This window comes from Myxine glutinosa, chromosome 9, assembly GCF_964187855.1.
Source record: "Myxine glutinosa chromosome 9, kmMyxGlut1.1, whole genome shotgun sequence".
NCBI lineage: Eukaryota > Metazoa > Chordata > Myxini > Myxiniformes > Myxinidae > Myxine > Myxine glutinosa.
Window position 1 is genome coordinate 39,222,643 of NC_136269.1, and position 24,856 is coordinate 39,247,498.

The following is a 24,856-nucleotide window of genomic DNA, read 5'->3' on the forward strand; positions in this document are numbered from 1 at the left end:
CTCTCTCTCATGCAGAGATTTATCCCATCTCGTCTTCAGTTTTCTTACCCTTCCTCCCGTCCATGGTACACTGAATCTTGTAGTGAGGCAGTTGTCCTGAAACAACATGCCTTTGCCTCTTGGAAGGCAAATCCAACTGAAGGCAATCTCAGTTCCTTTCACAAAGCTCGGAACAAGTGTGTGTCTACCCTTCGAAGAGCCAGGAAACAATATCTCTCCACTCTAAAGACTGAACTCTCAAACCTGTCTCCTTCCTCCAAATCCTGGTGGCATCTGGTCAAATTTGTTTCTGGGGTTTGTTTCCCCTCCATCCCCTCCCTTACCTCAAACGGCTACACAGCTGACACCGACCGTGACAACGCCGAATGCCTCAACTCTGTGTTTGCCTCAAAATATTGGTCCCCCAAACCCTTCTCTCTCTGTACCAACCTTACCCAGTCAAACTCAGCTGCTCCTGGACTCTGTGTCCTTCTCTCCTGACAAGGTGGAGACGTTTCTGTCAAACCTCAACTCTGAATCTGCAACTGAACCAGACGGCATCAGCCCATGGGTCCTAAAATCCTGCTCTGCCGCTCTTTCACACCCTCTCTTAATTCTCTCCACGCTCTCTTTTGCTCAAGGTCATCTGCCATTATCTGCTTGGAAATCAGCCAACATTACCGCTTTACACAGGAAAGGTGTAAAAACAGATTCTTGCAACTGCAGACCAATCAGCCTGCTCCCAATAATCAGCAACGTAATGGAATCGATCATCGCTTCTGACATCAAATCCTTCCTCTTCTCCAATGGCTTGATTTCGGATCATCAATTTGGATTCAGACGAGGTCATTCTACTCTGGACATGCTGCTTCTGCTGTCTCAACAATGGATGGAGGTCCTCAATGTCAAACAGGAAATCAGAGCTGTCTCCCTTGACATATCTCGTGCCTTTGATATGGACTGGCACCCCGCACTGCTCACCAAACTCTCCTCGTATGGTATCCATGGAAACCTCCACGCATGGCTTGCAGACTTCCTTTCTGGTCGCAGTCAAAGTGTGGCCCTGAATGGAATTCTCTCTTCTCCCCTGCCTGTTCTGGCTGGAGTTCCCCAAGGTAGTGTTCTGGGCCCTGTGCTTTTTCTGGTCTTCATTAATGATCTCTCCGACTCTCTGGAAAATCCACTCTATCTCTTTGCTGATGACTCCACTCTCTGCCGCTCCATATCCCAACCCTCCGATCGGCAGACAGCAGCCTCTTCACTCTCTGCAGACCTGGACAATATGACAAACTGGTCAAACAAGTGGAACATGTCTTTCAATCCTGACAAATCTCACGCGTTCACTTTGTCTCTCCGAAAAGACCGTCTGGACAACCCTCCCATCTACTTTCTGAACAATCCTCTTGAAGAAGTTCGTCACTCAAGCTTTTGGGTCTCACTATCTGCCATGATCTTGCCTGGGAAAACCATATTTCCAAGCTGGCCTTCAAAGCCAGTCACCGACTGGGCATCCTCCATCATGTGGTCTTTTGTAGGCACTTCTGAGCTCCTCACCACATACAAAGCTTTCATCCACAGCTCAATGGAATACTGCTCTTCCCTCTGGGCTGGTGCTCCTGCCTCACACCCAGTTCGGCTTCACGCTGTTGAAACCAAAGCATTCAGAATCATTGGAATCTCCCGCGATGAAGTTGATTCTGAGGGCCTTTCTCTCTCTCACCACAGGCAGGTAGGTGGTCTTTCAGTCTTCTACCGACTCCTTTCCAGCCTTGTTCCCTCTGCTCTGTGCTCTGTCCCCCAAATATTCCTGCAGGACACACAAGATCTGCCAGCAACCCTCTTCTGGTGAAACTGCCAAAATAAAGACTCTCTTCTCACCTTCACCACTTCATTCCTCTTTACTCCCACTTCTGGAACAAACTCCCACACTCTCTTCAACCCCTCTCCTCCCTCCAGGTCTTTAAAACAGCTGTTCACCACCATTTCTTTTCTTCCCCCATCCAAAACCCTGATCTTTTCTACCCCCATTAAAACATCCCAAATCCGCCTCTTTAAATCCCCAACTTCTTTCCTGAAATTCCTAGAAGTGTTAATTTGCTTTATACCGTGTACCCCTCCCTCCTACCCCAGCCCTCCCCCTTCCACAGATCTACCGATGTCCCTGTTCTCTTCTGTCGTTGTGCTTGTGTACTTCCCTCTCTCCCCCTCTTGTCTCCCGCTCCCTTCATTGAATGCTTTATGTGTCTGTGCATCTTTTCATGTTCAATGCGTTAGCTCTTACACTAGCCTCGATTCTGTATTTTTTTTTAAAACAAAGAAAAAAACACCCAAGCGCATTTATTGGCTTTGCTCTGGTCAGCCAAGTCTAACATTCCTTAATTAGTGAATGACGTCACGCATAAAACACGTGATATTATTTATTGGTGGCCAGGTCAGGTGTGAACATCACACACACTAACATGGTCACTGTGAGGCACCAGTCCAAAGTGGCCACGACGATGTGGTGTAAACAAACCTGTTGTGCTAAGTTAACGTCTGTCACAAACCATCGTCACTTGTTTGTGCTGCTCTTTTCATTTCCATAGAGGTCCATGGCAGCACACTATTATATATTATGAGAACTCTCCACATCACTGTCAATTTCAACCCAACTACTTTTTGTATTTTAGCAAATATGGCTTCCCTCAACAATCTACTTGCCTCGTAGATGGTGTAGCCAATGGTCAAGAGGCTACGTTTCTGCCGACGCATGTGTTTCTGCATAAGGGCGACGAGGAACGTGCAGGAACATTCACCATTCTCAGGATCATCGTCCTCCTCCTCAAGTCGCAGCCAAAACTGCGGATTTGTCCAGAAGGTGTCTATAAGAAAGCCCAGGCCAATTATTCATTACAATGCACAGGATTAGAAAGCACAGGATGATTTAACGTAGATGGAAGTGACTGACGTTTTGGAAACGTTTTACCTACATTGAATTTCTCACAATTTTAACCATTTAAACAATTAACCTATTCACACATTGCATTTACTGATTTATTCAAACTTGGCACACAGATAAGAAATGATAGTTCACATATGCACGTCATTTTTTTCTATATCAGATCCAATATGGCCGACTAACGGCCATTTTGTTACTTAAAGGTGTCCCCAACCATTTCTCGGACATGCATGGACCAATGTTGTTCAAGCTTGGCACAAGCACAGCACATAATGGCGTACACATGCACCTCACTATATTTTGCGAAATGATTAAAGATGGCCGACTGGTAGAATGGCGGCCATTTTAGTTGTAAAAACAAACAAACCGATATTGAACACGTCCTCAACCATTTCTCGGAAATGCATTTACCAATCTTGTTCAAATTTGGCACATAGACAATGAATGATGGGTTACATGTGCACGCCATTTTATTTCAACATCAGATCCAATATGGCCGACTGGTTGCCATTTTGTTACTTAAACGTGTCCCCAACCATTTATTGAACATGCATGGTCCGATTTTTTTTTTTTATACAAAGTCTAGGCTCGTGTAAGAGCCAACACATTGAACACAAAACAACAATAGAGAACAGGGACGTCGGTATATCTGTGGGAGGGAGAGGCCTGGAGGTGTGGGGGGCGGGGGTTGGATTTTGTTCAAACTTGGCATAGGCACAGCACATGATGGCATACACATGCACTTCACTTCACTTTATTTTATTTTGAGATCTGATCAAAGATAGCCGACTGGAAGACTGGCGGCCATTTTGGTTGTAAAAAAAAAACAATATTGACCATCTCCTGAACTATTTCTCTAGCATGCATGGACCAATTTTGTTCAAACTTTGCACAAAGACAACATACAGTCACGTGAAAAAGTAAGCACACCCCATCTAAATTTTTGACTTTTTCAACATATTTCAACATACAGCTATTTGATCTTCATTTCAACAATATTGATAGATAAAGGTGATATAACACAACACATATCATGAAACATTTACATTTTGTAGTCCATTGTATAATTTAAATAAACATAAATGCAAATTTCGCATGTAGAAAAAGGAAGTACACCCTTGGCTCTAATAGGTGGTATTGCCCCCTTTGGCAGAAACAACCTCAAGTAGTCGTTTCTTGTAACTGTCTACCAGTCTCTGACATCGATTGGGAGAAATTTTTGCCCACTCCATGCAGAATTCTTTCAGCTTTGCGATGTATGAGGGGTTTCTTGCATGCACAGCTCGTTTCAAAGCCCTCCACAACATCTCGAAGGGACTTAGATCCGGGCTTTGACTTGGCCATTCCAGAACCCTCCATTTCTTTCTTTTCAGCCATTCCTTGGTGGATTTACTGGTATGTTTAGGGTCATTGTCATGTTGCAAGGTCCACGTTCGTTTGAGCTTCAACTTCTCCGACAGATGGCCTCACATTATCCTCATGCACCCTCTGGTACAATGAAGAATTCATAGTGGATTCTATGATGGTGAGTTGCCCAGGCCCTGATGCAGCAAAGCTGCCCCAAACCATAATATTTCCACCACCATGCTTTACAGTTGGTATCAGGTTCTTGTGGTCAAATGCTGTCTTTGGTTTTCGCCAAACATGTCTTCAGGTACTGAGGCCAAATAGCTCTACCTTTGACTCATCTGTCCAGAGCACATTGTTCCAGAAGTGCTGGTCTTTGCCTCGGTGTTCATTGGCAAACTTTAGTCTTGCCCTGATGTTCTTTCTGGACAGCAAAGGTTTCCTCCTGGCACACCTCCCATGTAGATCAAATTTGTGCAGCTTCTTTCTAATGGTAGACTCGTGCACTTTGACATCAACAGTGGCAAGAGCTACCTGTAGGTCCCGTGATGACATTCTGGGGTTCTTAGAGACTTCTTTCAGCATCTTGCGGTCTGCTCTCGGGCTGAACTTGCTGGGGCGGCCTGGCCTGAACAAGTTGGCAGTTGTTTGGAATCTTCTCCACTTGTAGATGATCTTCCGGACAGTCGAATGATTGATTTCAAATTGTTTGGAGATCTTTTTAAATCCCTTCCCAGACTTGTAGGCATCTATAACCTTCTTTCTGAAGGCCTCAGAGAGCTCTTTTGATCTAAGCATGGTGACGCCGCACATTTCAACAACAAAGAGCAAACAAAACGAAATGTCTGAGGTTTAAATAAGACAGGTTCCTCCAAGATCCTCTCTAACGATGTTCTAATCATTTGCACCTGAGCTGGTGCACCTGATTCTAATTTTAGGTATTTGAAGTAGTGATAAATGTAGGGGTGGTACTTACTTTTTCCACATGCGAAATTTGCATTTATGTTTATTTAAATTATACAATGGACTACAAAATGTAAATGTTTCATTCCTTGAATGAATTCCTTCCTTGGCACACCTGAGCTCCTCACCACATACAAGGCTTTCATCCGCAGGTCTATGGAATACTGCTCTCCCCTCTGGTCTGGTGCTCCTGCCTCACACCTAGCTCGTCTTCACGCTGTTGAAACCAAAGTGTTCAGAATCATTGGAATCTCCCGCGATGAAGCTAACTCCAAGAGCCTTTCATTCACTCACCGCAGGCAGGTTGGTGGTCTTTCCGTCTTCTACCGACTCCTCTCTGGCCTTGCCCCCCCAGCTCTCTCTGGGCTCTGTCCCCCAAATATTCCTACAGGTCGCACAAGATCTGCCTGCAACCCTCTTATGGTTAAACTGCCAAAATCAAGACTTTCTGCTCACCTTCACTCCTTCATTCCTCTTTTCTCCCGCCTCTGGAACAAACTCCCTCACTCTCTTCAATCCCACTCCACCCTCCAGGTCTTTAAAACAGCTGTTCACCACCATCTCTTATCCTCCCCCATCCAAAACCTTGATCTTTTCTACCCCCGCTAATTTCGGTCCCCTTGTGTTTTATACCTTTCCCCGCCCTCCCCCTTCCCACACCTCCTCCCCCCAAGCCCTCTCCCTCCCACACTTCTCCCTGCTCTCAAATGTTGTGGTTGTGTGCTTCACCTTCTCTCCCCATCTTGTCTTCCGCTCCCTCTTTTTGTATATTTTGTTTGTTTGTTTGTCTGGTTGATTTGTTTGTGAAATAAATGTTAGCTCTTCCACGAGCCTCGATTCAGTATACAAAAAAAATAATAAATAAAAAATCTATCAATATTGTTGAAATGAAGATCAAATAGCTGTATGTTGAAATATTTTGAAAAAGTCAAAACTTTACATGGGGTGTACTTACTTTTTCACGTGACTGTATGAGAATACACATATGCAGAAGATTTTGTTTTGTAATCCAACCAAAAATGGCCGACTGGCAGCCTTTAACTCCGTCGAGCAAATCTACTAAAACCATGGGGGCTATGACATTTTATGTCTTTTTCTTCTTGTTGTTCTACAAAATCTATGAGATGAAAATGTCATGTTCCAACTTAATCTTGACCAATGCAATATCTAATTATTGAATGAAAACTTCAACTCTTGACCAAGCTATAAATGAATCGCTCAGCCAACCCTCAAGTGAAGCTTAACCCTGGTCGATATAACCATTCTGAGACTCGTTTCTCCTGATAGGCCTCAAGCTGACACCGTGTATCGTTCAATCCCGTTCCGAGGTCAGAGAGACTAAAAAATAATCACTGGTAATCTGAGTACGTGCCGAGTTGTAGCACGTACAAAAAGTTTAACTAACAGATCCTGCCAGTTTGAAAGTTTTCCACGCGTTTATGTCGCACTACTTTGTCTTGCATCAAAGGCACTAATTTTGAATCTAGGCCTATCAGAACACTTGCTTGGGTCACATGACATACAAAATGGTGGCGCCCATGTCGCGCTGAATGTTTGGTCATGGCCTCGGGAAAATCGCGTTTAAAGTGCTTCATGCACTTTGAACACGTCGTGAATAAAAAAAAAAAAAAAAATACATTTATTTTGTATAGCGCTTTTCAAGAAACCCAAAGACGCTTTAACATGGTACATAAAACAAAGACAAAGGAGACAAAAATACATAATTAAAAAACCAAACAGAAAGAAAGGAGAAGGAGAAGAGACGATCAGGGGTTGAATGCGGTGTTGAACAGGTGGGTCTTGAGTGATGATTTGAATGTGGTGAGTGAGGAGGAGCCTCTGATGGTTTGCGGTAGTGAGTTCCAGAATGACATAACTTCACCGTTTACGCCTCTTAGATGGAGTAAATATCGTGAATGCCTGCAGACATGGCTGCAATTGGACGGTGAGTGTCACAATCTTGCCAACAGACACCAGCATCTGGTCAACGTCGAGTTCATCAACACCTCCACGAGTCTATGATACACCTCCACGAGTCTAGGATCTACCTCCACGAGTCTACGATACACCTCCACGAGTCTACGATACACCTCCACGAGTCTACGATCTACCTCCACGAGTCTAGGATCTACCTCCATGGGTCTAGGATCTACTTCCACGAGTCTAGGATCTACCTCCACGAGTCTAGGATCGACCTCCACGGGTCTAAGATCTACCTCCACGGGTCTAGGATCTACCTCCACAAGTCTAGGATCTACCTCCACGAGTCTAGGATACACCTCCACGAGTCTAAGATCTACCTCCACGAGTCTACGATACACCTCCACGAGTCTACGATACACCTCCACGAGTCTACGATACACCTCCACGAGTCTAGGATCTACCTCCACGAGTCTAGGATCTACCTCCACGGGTCTAGGATCTACTTCCACGAGTCTAGGATCTACCTCCACGAGTCTAGGATCTACCTCCACGAGTCTAGGATCTACCTCCACGAGTCTAGGATCTACCTCCACGGGTCTAGGATCTACTTCCACGAGTCTAGGATCTACCTCCACGAGTCTAGGATCTACCTCCACGAGTCTAGGATACACCTCCACGAGTCTAGGATCTACCTCCACGAGTCTAGGATCTACCTACACTGCTAATTATACCCCAAGTTATTGTGCAGGGTGGGACGAAACGAGCTCTGTTGTACAATGTCTGCATCGGTGGGTGATATTGGATATGCGTCCGTCTGCGTTCGATGTCAACCCACTGTTTACGTTTGATCTCGATTAAAGGTCACATGACAGAGGTAAAACCTCAGATGTTTCAAACTCGAGTTATGATCTGCAAAAATATTTTCAAAGGGCACGTGTCCTGTTACACCCAAAAATTTAATCTGTCCATCTTTGCACAGCAGGCCATTGTGGTGTCAAATTTGGTTGTTGTTGTATCACTTCGGACAGTTCTCTCGAACAAGCCCGTGACACAAAGACAACGGATCGATCTCCCAGAAACGACCCAGAGATCCCCCACATCTCGGATGGTGTGACCCACCTTCACGAAGTCAGGGCCACGTCAGAATTGGAAAAAGAGAGAAACAGGGACAAGAGGGAAAGGGACGGTCCATGGGGACCAATCGGCACTCTGACCCTAATAAAGCACTGACCTGACGAATCCGGGCAGCAGGACAGAATGGGGAAGATTTTGCCCCCGAATTGCATTGGGGGGAGGAGGGGGAAGGGTTCGACCACCATGAAGAAGCATCCGCGATATTTACTGTCAAGTTTGATTGAAATCCCTTCTCTCGTCCACAAGTTGTGGTAACCAAGATTTTAAATTAAAGGCCATGGTCACATGACCATGGTCCCTTTGACCTTTTCAACCCAAAATCGAACCAGTTCATCTTTGCATTACAGTTCATACCAATTTTGTTATCATACCAATTATTACAGTTCATACCAATAAGCCAATCCCATAAGCGGTTATTCTGGAAACGAAAGTCTGGTACGGACCGACAACCGGACGGACAACCGTCCTGCGGAGGCATAAAAACGTGCACTGTATACTAATTTTAATAATAAAATACTCACGATCACCTTGCTGTTCTACCTGAGCTAAATAATTGCTGATTAATTCTACCTGAGATTTTCAAGTATATTGCTTGATCTTGTGCGTTATTCTGTCTGTTTGTCTGTCTGTCTGTTTTTCTGTCTGTTTGTTTGTCTGTTTGTCTGTCTGTCTGTCAGTCAGGCACCTACAGGTCACAATTTTCAACCGATCTTCACGAAACATCACCAAATGGTAGAGTTGATCATAAGCAAGAAGCTTATTGTTTTTGGGATCAAAAGGTCAATAGGTCAACATAGGCCAAAGTTCACCAACTTTGTCGAATTTCTAAAATCCTCAATTTTCATCCGATTGCCTTGAAATTTTAAGAACATTTGTGCTACTTGAGCCCGTGGACATTCAGAATTTTCGCATACATCGAAGCCTGCATCTTTGCGTATTGACACGACGGTGAATAAACTATCATGCGATTTACTTCAGGTGTGTGCCTTATTATGATCTATGGATTGATACTTATTGTATCAATGGATTATCATGTATTCATCGGATTCATACCGCCGACCATAATATCAAGCTTCCCTACTCTACATTCACTATGCTATCCCTGGTCATCATGCGGTCCCCATATGCATCTTGAGGCATTTTTAGTGTCGCCCCCTTCATCCGTTGTTTTTCAGACAACCACGAAACGTCGTCAATAAGCAGTATCCCTTCCATATGCCAAGCTTACCCATTTTCGAGAGGATATCTCTGATGGTTTCGAAAATATTTTGGGTTAATTTCGGAGAAATTCATTGAATTTTACAGTAGGTACGTACGACAAAAGTACATTTTTTACATTTCCGCTGTATGATGCGTGCGTAAGTAAGAGCCTTCAAAACTGGCAGGGCCACAGAACCATGGGAGGTCTGTGCCGAGCATAAATTCCTAGGCTGAATTATATGTACTGACAGAGATACCACGCCGCAAAGTCGGCACCGGAGCTAAAAACCCTCCTTTTTGACTCTACGTGACCTAGTTTGACGTGGTCGTTCACGGAAACTGGCAGGATTTCAGAGTTAAACTTTTAACACAAGGTCAGGCATGTTGTATACAATAAAAAAATGCATAGACATCGTAGTCCCACGAGTTCGGAACGAAACCCATTTTCTGGGCGCTATTTCAGGCCTCAGCTTGAGGCCTATGAGGTAGATCTTGAAAAATGGCCAGCAATACGACATTAAACATGGCATGGAGCACAGGTGCAAACCTGTCGAGAAGATAAGAACAAATGAAAAATTTTACAGCATGACTAAATAACTGCCGGATTGCTTTGCTCATTTGAAAAGAAATTGCTTGGAAGTTTGACCGATTGGTAAGACCTGCCGCATCACAGAGTTAATTTTGCACCAAAGCGAATGTCTCTGGTTCAATCAAGTCATTATGCAAGACGAAGGTTACAGTCACCATAGACGGAGGACAGTCCAAATCTGAAGACAGGACACATCACAAATGCTCAGCACAAAAACAAGAGAAAATTTTGAAGGAAAGCATAATGCAAGAATTACTCGAGGTTTTCTAGGAAACAGGCTTCGTAGCAATGGTTGGTGGTAGGCCTAATGGCTCGGTGTGGAGCACAGAGGCTGTAAGGGGAACTCGCTGTGGTGGAAGGTGTGATTGGGATTAAATTAGTTATCCGGATCGGTATATGTTGTTGGAAGGGAGAGACTAATAACTAAACTCCTTTGTACTAATCCAAGTGAAATTTAGTCCTTTTGTCGTTGATACATATGGATAGGCCACGGTAATAAGCGAGACGTAAAGCACACCTGGGTAAATGCAACAGCCCCCAGCTGTGCATCCACGCAGCCAGCGACCCTCGTGCGCAGTCACTGTCCAGGTGCGAGGGTCATCCTCCAGGCTGAGTGTGTCCGGAGACAGGTGGCAAACTTCGAGTTTCGAGAAGTTCCTCATGAAATCAGCAAAAGACATCCTACAAAAGGCCAAAAAGCTGATGACATTTCATTGGGCTGCTCACATTTCCTTATGAATTCATACATAATTCATTTTTAAGGTTTACTCCATCTTTAACCTCTTCTTCCTTTGCATCGTTCAATCGTTATGTAAAACAATGGAAAACAATGGACCATGTGCATCGCGACAGAATCGACATAAAAGGTACCAGAACTCTCCATCCTCAGCACGAATCTGCTGAAGCCGGGCTCTCTGTTCAGGCTCTAATACCCGCCATTCCCATGAGCTGGAGGAGGAAGAAGAGCAGGAAAAGGAATTGGCAAGATAGGTAACATTGTGGTGTTTTCTTGGTTTACAGACATCCATTCACTGCACCGGAAATACGAATCAAGGTTGATATTATTGATAATAATCCAACGGTGGTTAATTAGTGAGATAAAACCCTTCATGAGGGTCTTTTCTAACTGAACTAGTGATGAGATGAGAGATATACGTTTATTGCTTTATAGATACAGACTTGGCATTTAATATGGAATATTTTTTTTTCTTGACTTGGGTTTACTTTCTGAACTCGGTATATCAATCTGGTGAGTTTCTTTTACACTTTGGTGATTTATTTGTTAAAAGAACCATGTCACTGATTGTCTGTCGCAGCAAGACGTCAACAACAGGTTTATATCACAGGTGGCGTGACAAAATGTAAGGACAGGTACATTTGATGATTGGCTTCAGAGTCGGGTATACAAGGGTTGTTGCGTTCTGTATTAGTGGAAAACAACTGCTGCACGTCTACAAAAGTTATTGCCGCTTCCTCTGGAGATGGTCCGTCAACTCGACAATGCTGTTTGTCATGGAGTGGTGGCTTTACGAAATTCCGGCATGAAACAGCGTGCTATTGCTCAGCAGTATGGCATCACTCAAGGTCAGGTGTCAAAGATCCTGAAACGAAATGCTCAGAGGGGTGTCCCTACTCCAATACCGAGGCCAGGACGTCCCCGCAGAACCACAAGGAGGGATGATCGCCGGCTGCACCGGTTAGTCCGCAATGGCCATACCAAGTCAGGTAATCGGCTTAGGGCTGAGTGGCAGCAACTGACAAATGTGCCTGTATCCAGAAGGCTAGTCAACCAACGACTGGTTCAAGCAGGCTATCGTGCCAGGTGTCCCCTGAGAAAGCCACGTCTGACCAGACAACACCACCAGCGCCGATTGCAGTGGGCCAGAGAGCACCGTCAATGGCAGCCAGGACACTGGAATCACGTGATCTTCAGTGACAGGTCTAGATTTCTGGTCTATCATCAAGATGGCCGCGTCCGAGTGCGCAGACAAGTGCATGAAGCCTACAACAAAGATTGTATAGTGCCAAGAGTCCAAGCTGGAGGTGGTGGGGTGACCGTTTGGGCTGATTTTCATGCAGGGGGCAAAACTGACCTGGTTGTTCTGAATGGAAACCTGAACCAGTTCAAGTACAGGGCCATTCTGGAAGAAACATTGCTTCCATTTGCTCGTGCAGCCTTTTGAGGAAACTTTGTGTTCCAAGATGACAATGCACGGCCTCATCGTGCTCGTATGATCCAACACTTTCTTGCTGACCGTGGTGTAGAGCATATGGAGTGGCCTGCCATGTCCCCGGATATGAATCCGACAGAGAACTTGTGGGCAGAATTAACGCGTCAAATCGACCACTTGGACCAACAGCCTGCCTCTGTGCGTGAATTGCAGCAGACTATTGTCACTGCATGGCAAGCGATTCCTGTCCAAACCTTGACAAATCTCGTGAACAGCATGCCTCGACGTGTACATGCTCTCTTGAATGCTCGTGGGGGTTACACGAAGTACTGAACTATAATTTTACTGTCCGTAATCCCAGTCGTAATTTAACTTTTGTTTTTGTTGAAATTTTTTTTGGCTAATGTGCAAAATAAAGAGATACTTCTGGAAAACGCACAGAAGTTTAACACAGTACTGTCCGTGAATTGAGTTCTATATCAGTTTACATCACTTTCAAGGATCAATTTATTTGCTTCGAAATGTCAAATGTGGTTTTTGTTTCTTTTAAAGGTCACATTAACAAAATCTAGAATAATTTCAACATAATTCCAATGAACTTTTGGTTCTAAGTCATCTTGAAAAGTAAGTTCACCCCCACAAAAAAATATTCCATATTAAATGCCAAGTCTGTAATTATTTCGGTTACTGATAGCTCCTGAATATGGATTTCTGTTTTTACTTGCATGCTCCTTAGGCTTTTCTGCAGATAGAAGAGAGCTCGCTGTGCACGGTACAAGATTAGGAACATTTATGATGCTGCAGCCATATCTTGGCGGTGCCATCTTACCATCATTCTGGATAACCTTGCAAACTTGCAGGTGAGCGAAGACTGCTCAATGCTCCGATTTGAGAGATGAAAAGTTAGCATTTAATGATGAGTAATCTCAAATCAAACCCCTCTTGGGGATCAGACATGTTTTCTTTGTCTGCGTGGGAACATTTTCATAGCTGATTACTCATCAGGGATATTCATACCTCCTCAGAGTTCATACTCATCAGGGTTCATACGACTCCAGATGTGGAGAGCCAGCTACTCATCCATTAGTGTCATATCTGTGTCTATGACTCCTCCTGCCTACCTCATCTCCCCCTTCTGCCATGGGGTGTGGGGAACATACAGGGTGGTGGTGAAGGGTCTGTATTCAATCATGACATGTGCTTTACCATCATTTACCACTTTCAAGGAAACCTTGATCCAGACACACATTTGCAGATTCTATAACCGTACCGATGGAGTTTCACTGCCATATTTGCTTTTGCATGTCCCCTTTTCTTTTATCCACCCCTTTGCTGCCCCCTCCACACCCACATCCAATTTTGTGTAAACCTTAAGGCTCCAAGTCTCACAACTTGGCAGTTATCCTTATCTTGTAATGCTTTCCCAAATATTTTTCACCCTCCAAATCCTCTTTGATATAGCTAATCCTAGAGAAGGTTACTTGGCAAGTAGACATAACCTGAGGATTTCTCTAAGCCATTAATGGTGGGAAATAAGCCGACAAAATATCCTTCCTTTGGGTGGGTGAGAGACTTATAAGCTGGTAAGCCAGTTGGAAGAGTACTTCGAAACCTAGACAAAAAAAAATTGCAACCAGTCTTGGAAGATTGTGTAGATGATGTCCTCTTATTTTCTTACAGGGAAGCAGGATCCACACAAGTCAGAATTTCAGAGGAAATTTGGAGATTTAATCTGCAAGACGTCACAGAAAAGAAGCTTTTAGTTGATTGCTTGTCAGGAGATCTCGCACTATCTTCTGTACATTTTCCTAAGACTTGAGTATAAACTGATAAGTGTTTTGTGAGTATTTTGCATTGTTTTGAATTTTTCCAGATTTTCCATGGAGGCAGTAATTTTTGGAATCCATTTCTACAAATTGTTTTACCTTTGTCGCCTTTTGTACACCGCTCCTTCCCTATGCCATCTCCAGGCGCTGCACAACGTCATTTCCGGTCACCAAAGGGAGCCCGGCAATGACGCACACTGAAAGGGAGTACTGTACTCAGTTTTCACTCCAGTTGTCTTCTTGTTTGTTTGTTTGTTTTCTTGTTTGGTTGACCGGGCGATATCTCAGCCATCCTTTGAGCTAGGAAGCTGACAGTTCGGCACAATAGTGAGCAAGTGCTTTGGCAAACACAGTATTTTTTGTATTTTGATGAATCGATTAATTGATTAGTTATTTAATTATTATCGATTAATTAAGTCAGGCGTCAGGAAGGGCATGGCGTCAGGAAGGGCATCCGGCCATAAAAACATTGCCTCAAACAGGGAACCATGATTGTCATTGGGCCCGCAAGGCTAACCCCCGCTCTAGTGGGGAAAATGGCCTTAAAACGATCATTCATATTCATATTCATTCATTCATTTCATTCAATTAAGTACTTATTTATTTCCTTTCTCATCTGGGCAATATCTCAGGCACCTCGAGCTGGGAAGCTGATATTTGGACACGACAGTGACCAAGTGATGTGGCTATAAAGGATATTTTTGATTTATTGATTAATCAATTAATCGATTAATTATTTAATTATTTGATTGATGAATTAATCAATTAATTTTTTTTAAGTTACAGATTCGGATGAAACTGTGGTGGTTTAGGTATTCTATTAGCCAATTGATTAATTATTTAATGATTATTATTTATTTATTTTCATTATTAATCATTTATTTATTTATTTTCTCATCTGGGCAATATCTCAGGCACCTCGAGCTAGGAAGCTGATATTTGGACACGACAGTGACCAAGTGATGTGGCTATAAAGGATATTTTTGATTTGTGGATTAATCAATTAATCGACAAATTATTTATTGCTTAATCAATTAATTACAATTTTTTTTTTATTATTAATGACTTATTTAATTAATTATCAAAAAGTTACAGCTTCGCATGAAGCACCGGTGGTTTAAGTATGCTATTAGTCAATTGATTAAGAAAATATTCTATGATCATTATTTGTTGATTTTAATTATGCAATTAATCAATCAATTATTGTACACATCTCCCTCCCAATACAGTTTCTATGAGCTGCATGGCGGTATTGCCGGGCGCCTAAGGCCTAAGTCGCCCCGGTAATGCCGCGCTGGAGGATATTTAATTATTTGGCATGGGAGCGGTGTACTTTGAATGTATCTGTACTTGTTTTCTTCCTTGTGTTAAATAAAAGTATCTAGAGGTTGATACTTTATCTAAAGATAAAAAGTAAAAATAAAAGTAAAAATATATAAATAAATAAAATAAATCTATCTATCTATAATTCCAGTAATCTCTGTGTGTTTGTTTGTCTGTGACCGCTGTTTCTCGACAACCACGGGTCCGATATACTTTAAACTTGCCAGGTATATTGCTGGGGACCTGAGGATGTGCCTTTTCAAGGTTTCATATTAATCGGACAAGTAGTTACCGAGCTATGTCCAAAAAACGATTCAACCAATCAGAGAGCAGCGAGCTATCACGTGTGCCGAACGTGCCGAACAGACTCTGCCTCGGACGGCACATTTGAGAGCGTATTCATTTATTTCACGTTGGCAAACTATGTTGGCGTTAAACTATGTTTTAAAACTAATTAAAACTAATTTGCGATTCTTTCGCTTTCCTGCGCGTTTGTGCACGCTATGGCGATTTCTTTACCAAACTCCGCAAGCCGTTCGCTTTGGACCAAACCATTTCATGTAAATAGAGGGGGGGGGGGGGGATTGTCACCGTACTCGCAAGCCGTTCGCTTTGGACCAAACCATTTCATGTAAATAGAGGGGGGGGGATTGTCACCGTACTCGCAAGCCGTTCGCTTTGGACCAAACCATTTCATGTAAATAGAGGGGGGGGGGATATAATTTTAGATATATATATATAGTACGGGCATGCCCTAGTATATATAAAACACAGTTTGTGTGTGCGTGTGTGTGTGTGTGTGTGTGTAATGTTACCGATAGACTCCTAAACAGAGAGGCTTACGTGCTTGATATTTGGCATAGACATGGCCATTGAGCCTGGGACGAACATGGCCGAACTCAAAATATTTGACGATCCATATTTTTTATTCATATTTACCTCAGCGCATTTCAGCGCACGGAATCAACGGAATCAGAGCAGGTGGGCGCTGATTCGCTCAGAGCGATCACGCTATGACGCTATGAACGCTATGAACGCTATGACGCTATGAACGCTATGACGCTATGAAAGAAAAAATCGCTATGACGCTATGAAACGCTATGAACGCTATGACGCTATGAATGCAATGAACGATATGACGCTATGACGCTATGAAACGCTATGAACGCTATGACGCTATGAACGCTATGAACGATATGACACTTTGACGCTATGAAAAAAAAAATCGCTATGACGCTATGAAACGCTATGACGCGATGAACGCTATGACGCTATGAAAAAAAAAATCGCTATGACGCTATGAACGCTATGAAAAAAAAAATCGCTATGACGCTATGAAACGCTATGAAAAAAAAAATCGCTCGCTTTACCAAGGGGCTCGCTCTCCCCCCGTTCCCCTCCCCTCCCCTTCCCCCACCCTCTCCCCTCCCCCACCCGGTAATGCCGGGTACTTCTGCTGGTATATATATATAATAAAATAAATATTTATTTTTAATACATTTATTTTTTAATAAATTTAATAAATATTAAAATAAAAATAAATAAATAAATTATAAAATAATAAATAAATAAAATATAAAATAAAATAAATAAATATATAAATAAATATATAAATAAATATTTTTTTAAAGTATAAAAAGTAAAAAGAATAAAAGTGTCTAAAGATCAACTCTGGCCGGTTGGCCAACGTCAGGCAAATGAACACTCCAAGTAAAGGAGGCATTCCAAGATAACATATTGAGATGTGTAATTTACACTGGCCTGGGAGGTCAGGTGTATAATTATCTAAGGAGATCATCCATAATCTCAAATCAAATGACTCCTTATTGCAGTAAAATGAAGAACCAGTCTTGAAGGCGGGTATTGATAAGTAGAACCACCTTTAGAGGCCATTTTTCCCCGCAAAGCGGGGGTTGGCCTTTTTCAGGAACCGTGGTTTGTTGTTGTTTTTCGGTCCCCTTTTTGAAGCAATGTTTTGCGGCCGGATGCCCTTCCTGACGCCAACCCTTTTTGCCGCCTTTAACGACAAACAGGGAATTACCAGTGAGCTGGTACTCAATTAGCCGACCTCGGAAGGTATGAACAGGCTGAGTCAACCCCCCTGGCGTTAATTCAGTGATCGACCGGGATTCGAACCCAGGATCCTAGGATATCCTAAGCCGGCACCCTAGCCGCTAGCCCAACACCAGGGCTCACGGTCCAAAGTGGACAAGTAGAACAATGGATGAAATATACAGGACATTGATCGAGGTATGTTAACCACAATGCAAGGAAGCAAGTAGATGCTCACGTTTCGGCAATTACCCGTTCATCTGAGCCAAATAAGTCTTTTGCTCTGATGAAGGGTTTACACCCGAAACATCAGCTTCTCTCGGTGGTTAACATACCTCAATCAACGCCATGTTGATTTTGTCCATTATTCTAATTGCACTAAGTCTGACATTTATTTACACGCATTTAATCTTCCTACATCGCAGATTGCATAAATTATGTACTGGTATGAGGATAGCACAAGTTACATGAGATTACTAAATAACGAAGAAATGACCAGAATTACAAAAGTACTCCAAGCGATTTATGAATTGATAAACTATATTTCTCTCCCCATGTCCGGGCAGAGATCGCTGACTCTGTGAGCACGTACTCATCACTCCACGGTCCATTCCACTCAACCTCACCCCAAGGGTTCCTCAGCCTCACAAGACGCACAGCTTGCTCCTGGAAAAACACCTACAAACGAGCACAAAAATAAAATTATACATCCAGGCAAAAGGAGGCCTCAAAATGATGAACAATACAGTCACATTTACATGTGCGAGAAGTATCGTTTCGGCATGCCAACGTACTGTTGAATGGATCTTCATTTTGGGAATGTACTCATGATTTAATGAACATTTTGGGAATTCATATTATGCTGGAGAAGCAATGGTACAGTCTGAGTCACCCCAACACAAAAACCAAGGTTCTTTAATCAATCTATGTCCAAGTGGCAGGTAGGTGTAGTCCAAACTTACGTTGATTTTAGAGATAAGGAACGAGCAACAAACAATACATCCTGCACTGCACACAGCTTAACAAATGGTGACGGGCTCTTCTTCTCCACTCGCCTCTCACTCTGCATTGCTGTTTATATTATACATTGCCATTATCTGTAGCTTTATTAGTCTGTCCTCCACGTAGCGGGAGATGAGATTTTGCAATCATTTCTGTGTGTCTGTCTCTGTGTTGAGCTTTTGTAATCAAATTTTCAACAAAGTTTTATTATGAGAACTAGCGTGACTCGGCGCGCTCCGCGCCTCACCACGTGTCGTTTCAGAGGGATAGGCATCTTTGACCATTTCGTTGCCTTTTGGGTCTTTTGAGTCTTCATGGTGTTTTGGGTCTTCAGGGCCATTTGGTTCTTCAGGGTCTTTTGGATCCTCTGGGCCTTTAAGGGTATTTTGGGTATTTGGGGTGTTTTGGGTCTTTTGGGTCTTTGGTGTCTTCAGGGGCTTTTGGGTCTTAAGGGTCTTTTGTTTCCTCTGAGTCTTTAAGAGTCTTTGGGGGGTATTTTGGTTCTTCGGGGTATTTAAGGGTCTTTTGGGTCTAAAGGGTCTTTAAGGGTCTTTGGAGTCTGCAGGGTCTTTTGGTTCCTCTGGGTCTTTAAGGGTCTTTGGGTATTTTGGGGGTGTTTTGGGTCTTCGGGATGTTTTGGGTCTTCGGGGTCTTTGTGTTTTCGGCGCCATTTGGGTCTTCAGGGCCTTTTGGATCCTCTGGGCCTTTAAGGGTATTTTGGGTATTTGGGGTGTTTTGGGTTTTTGGGGTCTTCAGGGTCTTTGTGGTCTTCAGGGCCTTTTGGATCCTCTGGGCCTTTAAGGGTATTTTGGGTATTTGGGGTGTTTTGGGTCTTTTGGGTCTTTGGTGTCTTCAGGGGCTTTTGGGTCTTAAGGGTCTTTTGTTTCCTCTGAGTCTTTAAGAGTCTTTGGGGGGTATTTTGGTTCTTCGGGGTATTTAAGGGTCTTTTGGGTCTAAAGGGTCTTTAAGGGTCTTTGGAGTCTGCAGGGTCTTTTGGTTCCTCTGGGTCTTTAAGGGTCTTTGGGTATTTTGGGGGTGTTTTGGGTCTTTGGGATGTTTTGGGTCTTCGGGGTCTTTGTGTTTTCGGCGCCATTTGGGTCGTCGGGGTCTTTTGGATCCTCTGGACCTTTAAGGGTATTTTGAGTCTTTGGGGTGTTTTGGGTTTTTGGGGTCTTTGTGGTCTTCGGGTTGTGTTTTGGGTCTTCAGGGTGTTTTGGGTCTTTGGGGTCTTCAGAGTCTTTAAGGGTATTTGGGTCTTCAGGGGTCTTGGTGGTCTTAAGGGTCTTGGGGGAATTAAAGGGTCATCAAAGGTCTGAGGGTTCTCAGCAGTCTAAACGTAATTAAGAGGGTGTTAATTTTGATTTGAAGAAGAAGACGTTTTTGTCGCATATAAACAAACATAACGACATAACCATATACGTTTGCTCTATTATAATGAAGAGATATGTATAAGACAATTTGATCAAAAGGTGAAAGGTCAGCATCACGTAAAATCGTTTTTCATTCTCACATTACTTTTCATCCAATTGATCTGAAATGTTAAAAATTTGCAAATTGGATCACTGAATTGATTTACCAATCAAAAGCTAGAAGCCGAGAATTTTTTTTTTTCGAGCAAAAGGTCAAAGGCCAAGGTTGTATAAATCGTCAATTTTCATTCTATTGACCTGAAATTTTAAGAATTTGCATATTGGGTCACTGGATTGGTACACCAATGAAAAGCTAGAAGCCTATTGCTTTTTTTTTTTTTAGATCAAAAGGTCAATGCTGCATAAAAGTGTCAATTTTCATTTTGTTTTTTTTTCGCTGTTTTCATCATGTTTAGCATACAGTATATGAAGAAGAAGAAGATGACAAAATACAAAGTGGGTGCACGAATGGGCTTTGCATTTACACATGTTTTCTAGTTGATTATCGATTGATTTATTGGAATATTTAACGACCATTTTGTGCACATTAAGGCTAAATTGCATAAATGAAGAGGTACATGATTTTTTTTTTTCAAACTATATTCCCCATGGCAGGTCAATAATGGGGAACATATTTTGAATTGATCGATGTGAAACTTCATATGTAAGAAGTTTCGAATCAATCTGTTAAGCGATTATGCTTGAACAAGAAGATTTTTTAAACGTTTTTATTTTCAATCCAATATGGCCACCAGACTACATCACCGAAGGTGTCATCACTATCACCTTATATATCCCATGGCGAGTTGATGACATGTTCCAAGTTTCATTTTTTTCCCCCTTGAGCGGTTTCGGACAAAAATATATCTAAATTGTTTTCCTTTAATCCAATATGGCTGCCATAGCATGTGACCTATGATGTCAGAGTTATAAATGAAATATTCTCCATGGGGAGTCCCTCCTATGTTTAAAGTTTTGCATCGATCAGCCGAGTGGTTGTAGAGAAAAACATTTTAAAAGTGAAAATATATACGTAAATGCGGACACAAACACAAACAGATAAACAAACACACCCACACACAGAAATGACACGAGCCACAAACAATGACACACAATGACAGATACACAAGAAAATGAGCAAATACCAAGACCTCAAGAATGAAGTGAAAAGATCCTAGAAGCTGAAGAGCACCGAAAATGTACCAGTGATAATTGGAGCACTGAGAATGATAAAAAAAAAGAACCTCACAAATATCCTATAAACCATCCCTGGGAACATTAGCACAACCAAACTACAGTTGGAGGCTGTGCGGGGCTCAGTGAGGACCCTGAAAAGAGCCCTTGGACAAATCTCTAAGAACACAACTTCACAACTTAGCCCATGAATCGCAATCCTTCACCGGAGCGGGGGTGGATGCTTTGAGTCCTGGGAATTGTCTTGCTCCGTTCCACCTTCTAAAACCCGAAATATGGAGATAACAACCAATGATACATACAAACACAAAGACAGACAGACAGGGGCATTGCAAAAGTCTTGCATCCTCTTCAGGGTGAAACTAATGAAAGTAAGGCTGTTGACTTTTCACAAGAGTTGAAGAAAATAGCACAATTGAAAGTATTATTCCAAGCAAAAAGAACAGCACTCGGTAGAAAGCATACCTCCGCCAGGCTGAACAGGTTACGTTTTGTATCCCACTAATAGACCAGATCTGGATCCTGACCTGAACCAAAATCTAATTGGCTTGTTCTATTCACCTGACCAACTCATCCACCAAGTTTTGCCATAACTCATCCACAACTTTTTGAGATATAATACGCTATACTGTATAGTGTACAGGTATATAGTTTTGACCCCTCTCTCAATGGTAAATAATCACTGAATCAATTAATGAAGCAATGCTGATGGTCACAGATAAGGTATTGTTGTGTCAGCCCAGGTGGTTAACACCGCAGGGTGGCGAATGGCCGTAACGGTTCTAACTCCGAGGCGCGTAGCCCAAATTGGCGGTTGGTCCGTCGTGCGCGGGTGAAGGAAACAAGGTGCTTACCTGAACAAAACACACGGGTTGATTCCCGAAACCCACAACAAAGAAACAACACATAAAATGCAACACAATAATGGTTTAATAAAAGTCAAGCACGGCAAAATAAAGGTTGAGGTAAAATAAATCCGACTTTGAGACGTCTCCACTCGAACACAAATACAGACAAGAGGAAAGAGAAAATAAAATAAATGTTCTTTCTAGTCGGCCAGCACTCAGCTCTGGTCTAGACGAGCACTTTGGTGGGGTCGGTCGACGAGAGGACCGCACGTCGAAGCACCCAGAAATGGCGCCGGTCAATCGCATGAGCATACCGAGCCTTGCATCAGGCAGCCAAATGTCTCCTGTTCAATCCCGGGCTAGCCAGCACAACACAGCCCCCAGCTCCCCCGAAGAGCATCACAGACCAGCAGCGCCTCCTCCTTCAACTATTTAAAAGTTCCACAAAGGCTCTGAAAACTCTTCAGAAGCGCATGCGGACCACACACTGGCGAGGCATCCGAGAGACAAAAGACCAAGAGAGAGAGAGAGAGAGCTAGTGAGCGATTCTTCCTCTTTCCTGCTCTCTGACATCACCCTGACATCACGCCGACCAACGGCCGAGCTCGCTCGAAACATCCCGTGTCCTCTCGACCAATGACGAAGCTCGGGGCGCGGCCTGTCGGTCTTGCTCTTTCTAGAGGTGGGGCTTAGTTGCCGATTACGATTCATTGGAGGCGGGGTTTAGTCTGCTCTGGAATGTTTGCGTTTCTGTCGGCCGTTATGTCGGTTGTTGTTGTTTAAACGGGGGTTTTATGGCCGGCCTTGTTGTAGTTGTGACTAATAACGTATGAAAAGGTCACAGGGGGCAATCACATACTGGGAGAAACAAGCCTTAGACCTACCTAGTTAACACCACACCACCACCCCCACCCCCCCATCCTGTGTGGTGACATGTAAATTATCTTAAGCTCAAAGATTTCCCTACTTAAATACATCGATATGTCTCCTACTCATACACGGTCCATGCTATACCTATACGATCCTATTTCCACTGTGGTATTTCATCCCCTGCCCCCACAAATGTAACAGTATGTTGAAAAGTTCAAAGGAAACAATGACCATGGATTGACAATCTACACATTGAATTACAGTAATCAAGGAGTTTGCTCCATGATTGCTTGCCATATGTCTACTGTAAGTGAAAACAAAGTGAATTTGAAAAGTGGAAAGGCAGTTAGACTGGAACTAATTACTGGCAGAGGCAAGAGGGAACAACTGGGTCCTATTGAATTAGGAAATGTAAACTCAGCCTACACACCTTAAAGGCAAGCATGGGGCTTCAGAGGCATCCACATCAGTAATCTTGATTCAACGATTCAGCAAACACATCGGAAGTTTCATGAGGATGTAAACTCGTACAAGTGGTTGAATGCAACAAACCTGGTTCACTCCAGTGATGGAATAAGCATGTCCCTTTACAAGCCCATTGGACAAGCGCATCTCCACGTCTGCCAGGTTTGTTGCCTGCACAGACATGAGAAGCCATCATCGAAAAAGCAATGGTATGCACACCTTTCAATTAGCACAAGGAGGACTAGGCAACAACTATCCACGGAGGTTGCAAAATAAACACTTTTAGATTATTGGGTTTTTTCCATGAAAGTTAAGATTTGTTCGGTTTTAATTAATTTTATGGCATTAGCTGTTGGAGGAGGATTTTATTGTAATGAATGTGTTTAATTTTAAGCAGAAATTGTGCAAAATTATATTTACTCACATTGATAATGTAGGGAAAATGCTCAATTACTGGATCACTCAATCACCAACATTCTCATTCTAAAACTAGAAAGACGCTTGGGAGAGAGCATACCTCTGTCAAGTCACACAGTTTACATTTTCTATCCCACAGATCGGCTGGATCTGGATTCGGACCTAAACCAAAATCGAATCAGCTTGTTCTTGTCACCAACCCAATAGTCAGGTTCACTATGTCAATAAATTATATTTCGTTCAAAATCATGGTAGATGAGCAAACCTATACATTTTTGGAAAGGTTATAGCATAAGGAAACTAAAAATCAATGTTTAGATTTGGAGAGATACCTGTATGGCGGCCATTTTGGATTTTCAAAATGGCCACTGTAAAATACATATTTTGTTCAATTTCTGCCTCTAATTACCCTAAAAACTTTTTAAAATATACTAAACCTATATTTTCAGGGACAAGGAATCCAATGAAAGTATCAAATTAGTGCTATGGGGAATGGTAAGACACGAATCAAAGGTTTTGAATTGCAAAATACTGTCTTTATATTCGCGATAAGTTGCATAATCAAATACATGTTATCATTTTGTACAGGCAGTTAATAACATCAAAATGTGTCACAATATTCATATCACCAAACATACACAGGCAGTCAGCAAAATCATATATACACATGCAGTCAGTATAACTTCACATCTACACAGGCAGTCAATGACAAAATATACACAGGCAGTCAATGGCATCAAACATACACGATTACAGAATATGCCATTCAGAGTTCGTCATCACTGTCCTGTGTGTCGTATCCGACAATATAGTCCGCATCGTTTTCACAGTCCGTTCCACACAAGCAAAGATCGGTCAAATCGATTGGCAAATCGAATTGGTCGAATGGTCGATCGAATCGAATTCGATGAATCGAATCGAATCGATCAAAATGGTCGATCGAAGCGATTGGTCGAATGGTCGAATTGGTCGAATGGAATTGGTCGATTGGTCGAATTGGTCGAATCGAAATGGTCGGAATTGGCAAATGTAAACATTGATTTTCAGATTTTCCATGTAATAACGATTCCAAAAATGTATAGGTTTGCTAATCTACCATGATTTTGAACGAAAAAACATAGTGAACCTGACTACAACTCATCCACCAAGTTTTGTCATAAATCATCCACAACTTTTTGAAACATCATGCAGCTGTATGTATCGATT

General features: G+C 42.7%; 1 protein-coding gene across 1 annotated transcript in view; it reads right to left on the reverse strand.

The window, feature by feature from the left end:
• The window catches only part of LOC137435775 (calpain-9-like), a 129,463-nt gene that overhangs the window by 50,805 nt on the left and 53,802 nt on the right, over positions 1-24,856 (reverse strand). The window contains exons 6-10 of the mRNA XM_068129721.2: positions 23,321-23,404; positions 18,038-18,123; positions 10,944-11,021; positions 10,591-10,754; positions 2,680-2,840 (exon numbers count right to left, since the gene is read on the reverse strand). Coding sequence (XP_067985822.2) covers positions 2,680-2,840; positions 10,591-10,754; positions 10,944-11,021; positions 18,038-18,123; positions 23,321-23,404 — 573 coding nt within the window. The remainder of the gene's footprint in view (positions 1-2,679; positions 2,841-10,590; positions 10,755-10,943; positions 11,022-18,037; positions 18,124-23,320; positions 23,405-24,856) is intronic.